Source organism: Chiloscyllium plagiosum, chromosome 6, assembly GCF_004010195.1.
Source record: "Chiloscyllium plagiosum isolate BGI_BamShark_2017 chromosome 6, ASM401019v2, whole genome shotgun sequence".
Lineage (NCBI taxonomy): Eukaryota > Metazoa > Chordata > Chondrichthyes > Orectolobiformes > Hemiscylliidae > Chiloscyllium > Chiloscyllium plagiosum.
Genome location: NC_057715.1, coordinates 1,528,128 through 1,539,839, shown reverse-complemented (window position 1 = coordinate 1,539,839; position 11,712 = coordinate 1,528,128). Strand labels below are relative to the sequence as shown.

The 11,712-nt window shown below is 41.7% G+C and overlaps 1 protein-coding gene across 2 annotated transcripts in view; it reads left to right on the top strand.

Annotated features, from left to right (window-relative positions):
* Positions 1-354: 354 nt before the first annotated feature.
* The window catches only part of tpp2 (tripeptidyl peptidase 2), a 106,842-nt gene continuing 95,484 nt past the window's right edge, over positions 355-11,712 (top strand). For both annotated transcript variants that reach the window (XM_043691155.1, XM_043691154.1), the window contains exons 1-2: positions 355-526; positions 10,251-10,379. In XM_043691155.1, the coding sequence (XP_043547090.1) occupies positions 365-526; positions 10,251-10,379 (291 nt within the window). In that variant the 5' untranslated portion in view covers positions 355-364. The remainder of the gene's footprint in view (positions 527-10,250; positions 10,380-11,712) is intronic.

The window sequence follows — 11,712 nt, the reverse complement described above, 5'->3', positions numbered from 1 at the left end:
TGATGCTTTTGTTGCAATGAGATGATTGCAGGTTTCTATTTGAGGCGAGTCAGTGTTGCTGGGGGATAATTGGAGAGTTGTGCATGCCCTGGGCTGGGTGACCTTGCCATCAGGCTGATCCTGTGGGTGAGGGTGAGGGTGAGGGTGAGGGAGGGTGTGGCTGTGGCCGTGGGTGAGGGTGTGGGTGAGGGAGCCCAGCACGAGCCGGCGCTGGGGCACGGGGCACGAGCTCTCTCTCTCTCTCTCTCGCTCGCGCTCGGTCAGAGGGAGCCGCGGCTCCAGGCGGCCGCCGGCGGGGAGGAGGAGGAGGAGGAGGAGGAGGCTGGCGGCGGGACAGGGGCCAGGGGCTGGGGCTGGGGCTGACATGGCTCTCCACCCGGACGACTCTTTCCCTTACCAGGGCCTCCTGCCCAAGAAGGAGACGGGCGCCGCGTCTTTCCTGTGCCGTTACCCGGAGTATGACGGCCGGGGGGTTCTGATCGCCGTCCTGGACACCGGGGTGGACCCGGGCGCGCACGGACTGCAGGTAAAACCGCTGTAGGCCCCGCGGAGCCTCGGCCTCGCGTAGCCGCCCCGGGTGGGCATGACGGTAAACTGCTGGGGAATACCATGTTGTATTTGTTTGTGAAGTGTTGGCGGGGTCGGGGTTGGATGTGGGTTGTTTTTTATTCCCCCTCCCAGACTGATTTGACATTTTCTCTCCCACCACTAACTTCACAGGATTATTAACAAAAATAGGAATTGCTGGAAAAGCTCAGTACACCCGCAATTTCTATTTTTGTTTCTGATTTACAGTTTTTAACTGGATTAATAATCCCTGCGTTATTACTCACTCACTCTGACATTGTTGAGTGAGCATGGCACAGGGTGACTGACTGGGGTAGAGTGTGTTTACGGTTGCCATTTAAGACCAAGTGCAAATTTGAATTTGTTGGCATTGAATGAAAGGTGGTTGCAGAGGCATCTGACATTGCTTCACCAAGTGCTGCTCATTACTGGGGCTGACCCATGTCTTATGGCTGCACATCCAAAAGAAAGCAAAGAACCATCCATGCTGGAAATCTGAAACAAACTGAATTTTTCTGGATGAACTCTGTCAGTATCTGTGGACAGTGTTAAAAATCACACAGGTTATGCTCCAATAGATTTATTTGGAAATACTAGCTTTCAGAGCGTCGTTCCCTCATCATGTAACTGTTAGGACAGGATCATAAAACACAGCATTTATAACAGAAGGTCACATTGTAATGCATTTAAAACGATATATTGAACAAACCTAGATTGCTGTTCAATATATCATTTTAATTGCACGGCACTGATCTTTTGTTATAAATTCAGTGTCTTTTGATCCTGCCCCACTAGTTACCTGATGAGGAGCAGCAGTCTGAAAGCTAGTACTTCCAAATAAACCTGTAACCTGGTGTTGTGTGCTTTTTTAACTTTATCCACCATAGTCCAACACCAGCACCTCCCCATCATGGCTAGTATCTGTGGAGAGAATGCACAGGTGCTGGTAGCCCTGCTGAGTTTCTTCAGCAATTTCTGTTTTTATTTATGACCCATGTACTGTGGTGAATTTCCAATCAAAGTTGCACACTATAAGGTCTCCAGGATTTTCCTTTGGGACTGATGGTGTGTTGACAACGAACAAGCCCAGTTTAATGGTTGATTTGGAGTGTCAGTTTGCAATATAATTATTTTTCAGTCACTGTTTCATTTCTTAGCAAGGTATGAAAATAGTATGTTCATGTACAGTTTTTAAATGTAAAACAGACCATGTGCCTTTCAATGTGACTCAAGGTAAACTGTGCTTTCCCCAGTCGCACAGATTCCTACCTCCCATAACAGAATGAGACAAGCTTTCCTGCATCTTGCCGAGGTGGAAATTGGTACCTGTCTTACAAGTTAGGGATAGCCTAATTTAGGATTTAGTGCTAATGAGGATCTTCTAAAATGTAAGGTGTGTACTCCTGGGCCATAAAGTTTTGCTTCAAATCCCTCCTGCCTCAGAAGTGTCTCAGAACATATCTGAATAGGTTGACTCAAAATATTTTATTACAAAGTGTGACAGTGGTTGTATCCCAGCCTCTGGGCAGAAGGTCCGGATTCAGGGCCTGCCTGCCGTGGAGGTGTGTCACAACGTGGTCTGCATGGGTTGATTTTAAAAAAAGCTAAAGGTGTGAAACAAGGGTTTTGTGGTGCCGTGCTAATATCCCTGCTTGTATAAGATGATTACAAATAATTATTTAAAGTGTAAAACCAGTTGAGTAACCATTTTAAAATTAGTTTAAGTTTTGATAGAGTATTGCAGTAAGTCTTTTGTGAGGTCATTTTAGATGTTTAATATATGTTTTTCATTTCACATATGTTATTATATTTTTAATTGCAATGAGAAGGCCAAAATCTATTTTTAAGTGTGTATATGAACACTCAACTGGAAATAATGCCTCATACTCAATTATGTTTGGTTATTCAAGCCGATGTTATGTAACTGATACCAATCATGATGACCGATCAGAAATGTGGATTGATTTGTGGCACAGAAGGATCCCGCTCAGCCATTACGTTCATGCTGGTTGAACGAGTCATACGGTCGAATCAAACTTTCCAGCTTCTGCCTGGGGTCCTAAGGGTTAAGGCACTTTAGAAAGATGAAAAACAGGAGCAGAAATAAGGCAGGTCGGCCCTTTGAGCCTGCTCTGCTATTCAATAGGATCATGGCTGATCATCAACTCAGACCCCTGCTCCCATTTTCTCTCCATACCCTTTGATCCTTTTACCTCTAACAATCTTATCCAACTTCTTCTTAAAAATATTCACTGTTTTGATCTCAGCTGCTTTCTCAGGTAAAGAATTCCACAGGCTCACCACTCTGGTGATTTGGAAATTTCTCCTCATTCAGTCCTACGAAACTTACTCCGTATTTCTTAAACTGTGACCCCTGGTTTAGATACCTGGTCATCAGGAATATCCTCCCTGCATTTACCCTGTCTAGTCCTGACAGGTTTCTGTGAGCTTCCCCTCATACTTCTAAAAGCCAGTGGGTATAGTCCAAACCAATTCAATCTCTTCATGCATCAGCCATCTCAGGAATTGGTTTAGTAAATATTTGTTGCACTGCCTTCGTAGCCAGAACATCCTTCATTGGGAAAGGAGACTAGAACTGCACACACTATTCCAAGTGTGGTCTCAATAAATATCTAGGTGTTTTTTAAATGTGGTAAAGGTTTCTTTCTCTACATGCATTCAGGCCTTGAGTTCTGAACTCTTTTGGTTGGAAAAGATAGACTTCAGTTCCCGTCTAATGCTTTTGCCAGTTACTTATTGCCTGTTCCCTGGTTGCTGCCCAATATACACAGAACTGATATTACTAGCAGTTAATGCAGTTTGACTATAACATTCCTGCTTTGATATCCTGGCCTTGACCATCATATCTGCTGCCTGTTACCTTCAGAGACCTGTGTGTTTCACTACGGTTTGCAATATTGGTAACAAGAGGTGATTGGGTTAAAATGAACTTAGGATTTCATTACCTGCTCCTCTTTTCTGAAAACGAGCCGAATGACAAATAGAAGAATGAAGCTACAGTGTGGACCTTGATTACTACTTTGCCAAAGTGGAAGCAAAGTGTGGCCTTAACATTTCATTGCAATACAGATGCAAGAAAAGAAGGAAAGTTTTTTTCTTTTGCAGAATTAGAGCCGGATGATTTGAGCACGGATAAATTGGACAGATTGTTAACTTATGGTGGATTAAGTTTATCAGAAAGGTGATTTGTTGACTGCTTATGGTTGTGGTCAGAGTTTAACAAATTTAGAAATGTTGAGGATGGTATTGTAGAAGAGTATACAATAGCATGGAGAATTCAGTAGCATAGGGAATACTGGAGAAACTCAGCAGGTCTGGCAGCATCTGTAGAGAGAACTCAGAGTTAATGTTTCAGGTCCAGTGACCCATCCTCAGAACTGATGTTTCTCTTCACAGATGCCGCCAGACATGCTGAGTTTTTCCAGCAATTTCTGTTTTTGTTTCTGATTTACAGCATTCACAGTTCTTTTGGTTTTTAATTAGTTTTAATTTTTTGAGTCCAACATGACTCTTCAGAGGACTCTCTTCTGATCATTCTAATGCCTCTGCAGTTATTTGGGAAAAGTTAGCACATTGCCACTAGTCATATTCAAACTTCACAGAAAGATACAACAACTTCCAAAACTGAGATGGACACATTACAAAGCTCAATTGGGCACGCAAACAAGGCCAGATGCCAGTTTCAAAGTACTACAGTCAAGTACGGTTTGAAAAATTCCAAAGAAAAATATATTATTTGAGCAAGCAAAGCATTGGAAGAAATAAAATTGGAGCATAATGTTTTGAAGTTTCCATCGTATAGAGATACTGAGCACATAAAACCTGTTGTTTTTAGTGATGCTTGTTATGCAAATCTGTGATATGTTCTTGAGTGTGGAAGTTTCATAATTTCTGTTGTAGGAAAAGGAGGTAAATTATGCCCTTTAGCTTGATCATCTGAAGCTGTCAGAATAATAGTAATTTAGTGGCAGACACTCTCACTGGGAGATCAGTAATTTCAGTTTCCCACTGTAAATGGAGATTTTGATATTGATCACCATCAGAGCATCATCTGACTTCAAGTGGGAAATTTAATAGTGGGAAACTTCAAATCCTGGTTGTCTCCAGAATTTGGGAGGTGAGAAGTTCTGTGAACTTAAGGTGAGAATGATTTGGGGAATGGAGTGAGGGGGAGACTGGAATGGAAGATTAAGGGGGTAATGAGCCTGGACAGTGGGGATGGGGAGGGGTCATTCAGAGAAGAGTTTGAGCTGCAATAGTGTGAAAAAGAACTGTGAGAAAGGAGGCTGCTGGTAAAGTGGTAAGTGACACCTAAGAATTTAATATGGTTCAATAATGAAAGTTTCTTTCACTGGTATCCAGGTAGCGAACGAGGATACAGAAACAATGGAAAACAGGTTCTTGAATTGAGGGTTATTATGTTCTAACTGTGGCTGGGACATAGAGGAGAAAGCATAAATTCAAAGACAATAAGATAAATATTTAAAAAGAAGGCAACTTCCGCTGTGATTTCCCCTTCGAATCTCCATGTATCTGTTTACTCATTTTAAGAAAATCCTTAAAACGTACTTTTTCGACTGGTCTTCTACAAATCATCTACCCTAGTGTCTCCTTATAAGACTCAGTATTCTGTTTTGACGTGAATAGCTTGGGATGTTTTGCATGAAAGTTACAATATAAATGCGAGTCATTGAGTATTAAATCAATAACTATTAGTAAGTTGTTGTGTTACTGCTAATTATGAAGGTTATCTGAGCATTGCTACATTGTTTGTTATCCATACGTTAGCTGTAATTATGTTATGAAAGATTTCCCCCCTCTCGTTTCCCACTGCAAATCACTTCTCCACTTCTGCTTACCCCTTCTTCCCGTGCCCTTGTTCTAACCGCTTGCTCCCTCTCACAATTGGCTCCTGATTCTTGCAACTTGTTTCCAATAACAAATAATGCAAAGCCAAAGGCAAAAATACTCAACTACGTGGCACCCAGCTGTTGTAAATGATTCCTAGAAATCACAAGACCAATCCTACAGGAATGCCTCCAACTAAATTTGGCATACCTACCTGGGCTTTTTAAGTAGAGGCTTGGTGTTCAAATGTAAGGAGTTTCGTTAAACCTTTGCAAATCACAGGTTATGTACAATTACATAGGATCAATGGCACAGAAACTAGCCATTGAGACAACTAATCCATGCTAATTTTTATCTTCCACACGATTCTCCTCCTTTACTCATCTGTCATCATAACCATCTATTTCTTTCTCTCTAATGTCCTCATCTGGCTTTCTTGTCTCCTTTAATAAGTATATAATTTCAACAATCAAATAGAGATATAACTTAATCTGTATGTGACAAATGAGAGGTTTGACAGTCATAGAGTCATAGAGATGTACAGCATGGAAACAGACCCTTCCGTCCATGCCGACCAGATATCCCAACCCAATCTAGTCCCACCAGCCAGCACCCAGCCCATATCCCTCCAAACCCTTCCTATTCATATAACCAACCAAATGCCTTTTAAGTGTTGCAATTGTACCAGCCTCCACCACATCCTCTGGCAGCTCATTCCGTACACGTACCACCCTCTGTATGAAAAAGTTGCCCCTTAGGTCTCTTTTATATCTTTCCCCTCTCACTCTCAATCTATGCCCTCTAGTTCTGGACTTCCCCATCCCAGGAAAAAAAAATTGTCTATTTATCCTATCCATGCCCCTCATGATTTTGTAAACCTCTATAAGATCACACCTCTGACGCTCTAGGGAAAACAGCCCCAGTCTGTTCAGCCTCTCCTATAGCTCAAAGTCAACTTGAACATAGAATAATAAGTATGTACCTGTCAGACAGGGAGGAGGTTGTTGGGCGAGGGAGCCATGGTTTACTAAACACATTGAAGCTCTTGTCAAGAGGAAAATGAAGGCTTATGTTTGGACGAGATTTGAAGGATTAGTTATGGCGTTTGAGAGTTACAAGTTAGCCAGGGAAGACCTAAAGAGAGAGCTAAGAAGAGCCAGAAGGGAACATGAGAAGTCATTGATGGATAGGATCAAGAAAAACTCTAAGGCTTTCTATAGGTATATGAGGAATAAAAGAATAATAAGAGAAAGATTAGGGCCAATCAAGGATAGTAGTGAGAAGTTGTGCGTGGAGTCAGAGGAGTTGGAGAAGTACTAAATGAATATTTTTCATCAGTGTTCACACTGGAAAAAAGACCATGTTGTTGAGGAAAATACTGAGATACAGGCTACTAGACTAGAAAGGATTGAAGTTCTCAAGGAAGACGTGTCACCGGCATCTCCAAATCTTAGCAATTCTGGAAAGTGTGAAAATAGATGAGTCTGCTGGGCTGGATGGCATTTATCCGCAGATTCCCTGGGAAGCCAGGGAGGAGATTGCAGAGCCTTTGGCTTCGATCTTTGTCATCATTGTCTCCGGGAATAGTGCCGGTAGACTGGAAGATAGCAAATGTTGTTCCCTTGTTCAAGAAGGGGAGTAGAGACACTGGTAATTATAGACCAGTGAGCCTTACTTCGGTTGTGGGTAAAGTGTTGGAAAAGGTTATAAGAGATAGGGTTTATAATCATCTAGAAAGGAATAATTTGATTAAGTATAGTCAACACGGTTTTGTGAAGGGTTGGTCGTGCCTCATAAACCTTATTGTGTCAGCAATGTGAAGTTGACCAAACAGGTGGACAAGGGTAACACGGTTGATGTGTATATGGATTTCAGTAAGGTGTTTGATAAGGTTCCCCACGGTAGGCTCTTACATAAAATACGGAGGCATGGGATTGAGGGTGATTTAGCAGTTTGGACCAGAAATTGACTAACTGAAAGATAACAAGGTGGCGGTTGATGGGAAATGTTCATCCTGGAATTCATTTACTAGATCTGTTTTGTATCCACTGTTGTTTGTCATTTTTATAAATGACTTGGATGAGGGGGTAGAAGGGTGAGTTAGTAAATTTGTGGATGACACTAAGGTCGGTGGAGTTGTCGATAGTGACGAAGGATGTTGCAGGTTACAGAGGGACATAGATAAGCTGCAGAGCTGGGCTGAGAGGTGGCAAATGGAGTTTAATGCGGAAAAGTGTGAGTGATTCACTTTGGAAGGAATAACAGGAACGAAGAGTTCTGGGCTAATGGTAAGATTCTTGGTAGTGTAGTAGAGCAGAGAGGTCTTGGTGTCCATATACATAGATCCCTGAAATTTGCCACCCATGTTGATGGGGTTGTTAAGAAGGCACACAGTGTATTAGCTTTTATTGGTTGAGGAATTGCGTTTCGGAGCCATGAGGTCATGCTGCAGCCTTACAAAACTCTGATGCGGCCACAGTATTGTATGTGTACAGTTCTGGTCACTGCATTATAGGAAGGATGTGGAAGATTTAGAAAAGATTCAGAGGAGATTTACTGGGATGTTGCCTGGTATGGAGGGAAGGTCTTATGAGGAAAGGATGAGGGACTTGAGGCTGTTTTCGTTAGAAAGAAGGTTGAGAGGTTACTTAATTGAGACATATAAGATCATCAGACGGTTAAATAGGATGGACAGTGAGAGCCTTCTTCCTCAGATGGTGATGGCTAGCACAAGTGAACATAGCTTTAAATTGAGGGGTGATAGATATAGGACAGATATCAGGGGTAATTTCTTTACTCTGAGAGTAGTAGGGGCGTGGAACGCCCTGCCTGCAGCAGTAATAGACTCACCAACTTTAAGGGCATTTAAGTGGTCGTTGGATAAGCCTATGGATGGAAATGGAATAGTGGAGGTTAGATGGGCTTCAGTCGGTGCAACATCGAAGGGTGTTGTTATGTTCTATGTTTTCTTCACAGATGCTCTCAGACCTGCTGAGCATTTGCAGCAATTTCTGTTTTTGTTTATGAGGAAGAATTTGTTTTCTTTCAGCATTATGATTCTGGACAATGATAGATCTGGCTTCATTGAATAAAATATAGGTAGTTAAATTCCTGACTAAGAAGGGAATTAGTGTTTCTTGTGGTAAGTCGGGATATGGAATTGAGGCTACAATCCGATCAGCCATGATTTTATTGAATGTTGGGGCAGTAGGTTAGCCTACTCCTGCTCATTTGCACGTGTGTTTACGGGCATTTTTATGGTTTCTCACAAGGGGGAGTCAGGTTCACAGTGCATTTTTCAAGTGCAATGGGGCACCATTGTGGAGATGGGCCAGCTAGGAGGCCTTGGGTCTTCACACAGCAGACCATCTCTCAATCTCATTTAAAGACCCTTTAACCTCAACTGTCACCTCACATGTCACATCTATCCTCAAATACAACCTAACCTTTCCCATGCCATTTCTATTCCCCATCCAACCCAGCCACATGCACCTCAGATTCCCCATGTGACTATAGGTTCCCCATGCCTGCCCATGACATCTGCGTGCTGCCTCTGTATCTCTCCTCCATAGTCACCTACCCAGTATACAGAATGTACATTTCTCAGGTATTGAAATAATGGGAATTATTTTGAAATCATTGGAAAACCACTAAACCTTTAATGGTTTTTAAAAACCCTTCAATTCATTGATGCTGACCAAACATTGCGAACGATAAAAAAGTTGGTAATTTTGAAGTGCCACGTAGATTTGTAAACTAGATGCTGCATCATATTATATACAAATTATATATTGTTACACGAAAGGCTTGAAGGTGTTGAGTTGGTTTTGGAATAGCAAGACTACCTGAGCTGAAGCTTGTGAAATCAAGTCAAGTGTTTATAATAGAACAACTGTCATAACAAAAGCATCGCGCTCCACTGACAACAGGTATTGATTTCATTTCACAGTACATTGCCTGTCAAGCAGTGCATGGGAAAGCAGGTACAGACTTTAGCAGCTTATCTTAACTAGCCAAATTTGCCAGCGTAATGAAATCAGGGTATGAAAACTGCACAGAGAGAGAAGACTTTTTTTGTATTGTTTAATACATGATGAATGGTACTTTCTGCATTGGAAAATTTACTGTAACGTGAACAGTTAAACAATGCTAGCCTTCATAGAGTAACTCCCCATTATGAATTCCTACTTTAAGAAATTCTACATTACCAAAGAGGACCTGATACAGTACTGACATTTGCAAATGTCAAAACATTTGTGCTTGCTAGACTTCGACACAGAATGTTCCCAACTCCTGAGCAGATTTGCCATTTTCTTTACAAACTCAATGACCTGATGTGCTTGTAATCTGTTTCCAAACTATCGCACCATCAGATAAAAAGTGAATATGTGGAAACCTGATTCTCATTCCACATTTAAAATGGGGAACCTGACCCCAACCTGGTGGCTGTGTGTGATTTGCAAACCAGGCATTTCTGTCCCAGATAAAGGTCAGAGGAAAATGGCATAAGTTGAGAATGTGGAAGAAAATTAGATTTCCTCCCAAAATGTCACATGCCATTCACTCACCGTTGATGAAAACACACTCGAATTTCAGTTTGATATTTTAGCAGATTCTTTCAGTATGATTTAAAACCCAGTAAAAACAGCTGCAAGTCTTTTCAAAGTGCTTCACATGTTCAGTACTTACAAAAAATCACATTATGGCTCAGAATAGTTACTGCAGACTATTACGTGACTGTTTGCTGAGAGTAATTATTGTTATGCTACAGTACCACAACTGATGGTATCTAACTAAAAATAATTTATTTGCAGATCACGAGTGATGGAAAACCCAAAATTATTGACATCATAGATACCACAGGGAGTGGGGATGTGAACACATCCACAGTAGTGGAGCCAAAAGATGAGAAAATTATTGGCCTTTCAGGAAGGACGCTTAAGGTAATAATGGCGTACTTTAAGGTAATCATGGTGCATTTCTAAAAGATTGTCATTTTTATGCAGTTATTATACCATCTGATATCACAACTAAGGAAGTCAGATGATAGATCATATTTTGTTTTTTTTAACGTGGCAGTCTTTCGCTGAAACATAGGCTAACAAGGCTGAAGGGCTGATTATAACAATCAAACTAACATGTATTGCGCAAAAAGGAAAACTGAACCAAGCTGTCTAAACATAATATATTTCAACATACCCGGCAAAACAAAATCTTTATAGTTAATCAAAATCCATTGATATATTTCTTCCATGTCCAGGCTGTATATAATTTAACTACTTCTCAGTGCCTGAACTGTGAGCCATGAAGTCTTTTTCCTGGAGTGTTCAACCAACTGAGAACTTAGAATGTCTCATTTTTTTAAATCATCTGAGCCATTCTAACCAAATACTGTGGTCTGGAATTTTGGCAACCCACATTCTTTCACTGAAATAACTTATTCCCGTACCTGCTGTGAACAATTTCCTTTCCTAGGAGCGGCGGAGAGACTATACCTAATTCTGACACCAGTCAGACCTTCTTTGAACTGAACTCAAAAACCTTTGAACCAAATTAAAACAAAACTTGTTCATCCTAGATTCTGCTACATCTAAAAGCTTAATGTTTTGTGTCTCCTGTTGTAAACACCCTCAGTACAAACAAGCTTCAGTGAACACTCCAGGAGGCCTTGCACTTACCTGCTGTCTGATACAAACTGGTCTGAAGTCACTGTTCTGGGAACACTGATCTAGTTAAATTTTAAACCACTTCACAAAAATAGATCAATACTCATATGCCACTAGTTTGAAATTCAACCTCTTTTTTTTAAAAGAAAAAGAACTGTTGCATTTTACTAAATGGGATGCTAGCCATCCAGCCAACAGAACTAACCATGGAATTCCAGCCCCTGTACACCTCCATCCGCCATGATCAGGGCCTCCAAGTCCTCTGTTTCATCCTCTACCGACGTGCCCAACAGTACCCTTCCACCGACACTCTCATTTGTTTGGCCAAACTGGTCCTCACCCTTAACAATTTCTCCTTCGAATCCTCCCACTTCCTCCAGACCAAAGGGGTGGCCATGGGCACCCGTATGGGCCCCAGCTATGCCTGTCTCTTTGTTGGCTACGTAGAACAGTCCATCTTCTGTAATTACACCGGCACCACTCCCCACCTCTTCCTCCGCTACATTGATGACTGCATTGGCGCCACCTCGTGCTCCCGCGAGGAGGTTGAGCAATTCATCAATTTCACCAACACATTCTACCCTGACCTTAAATTTACCTGGACCATCTC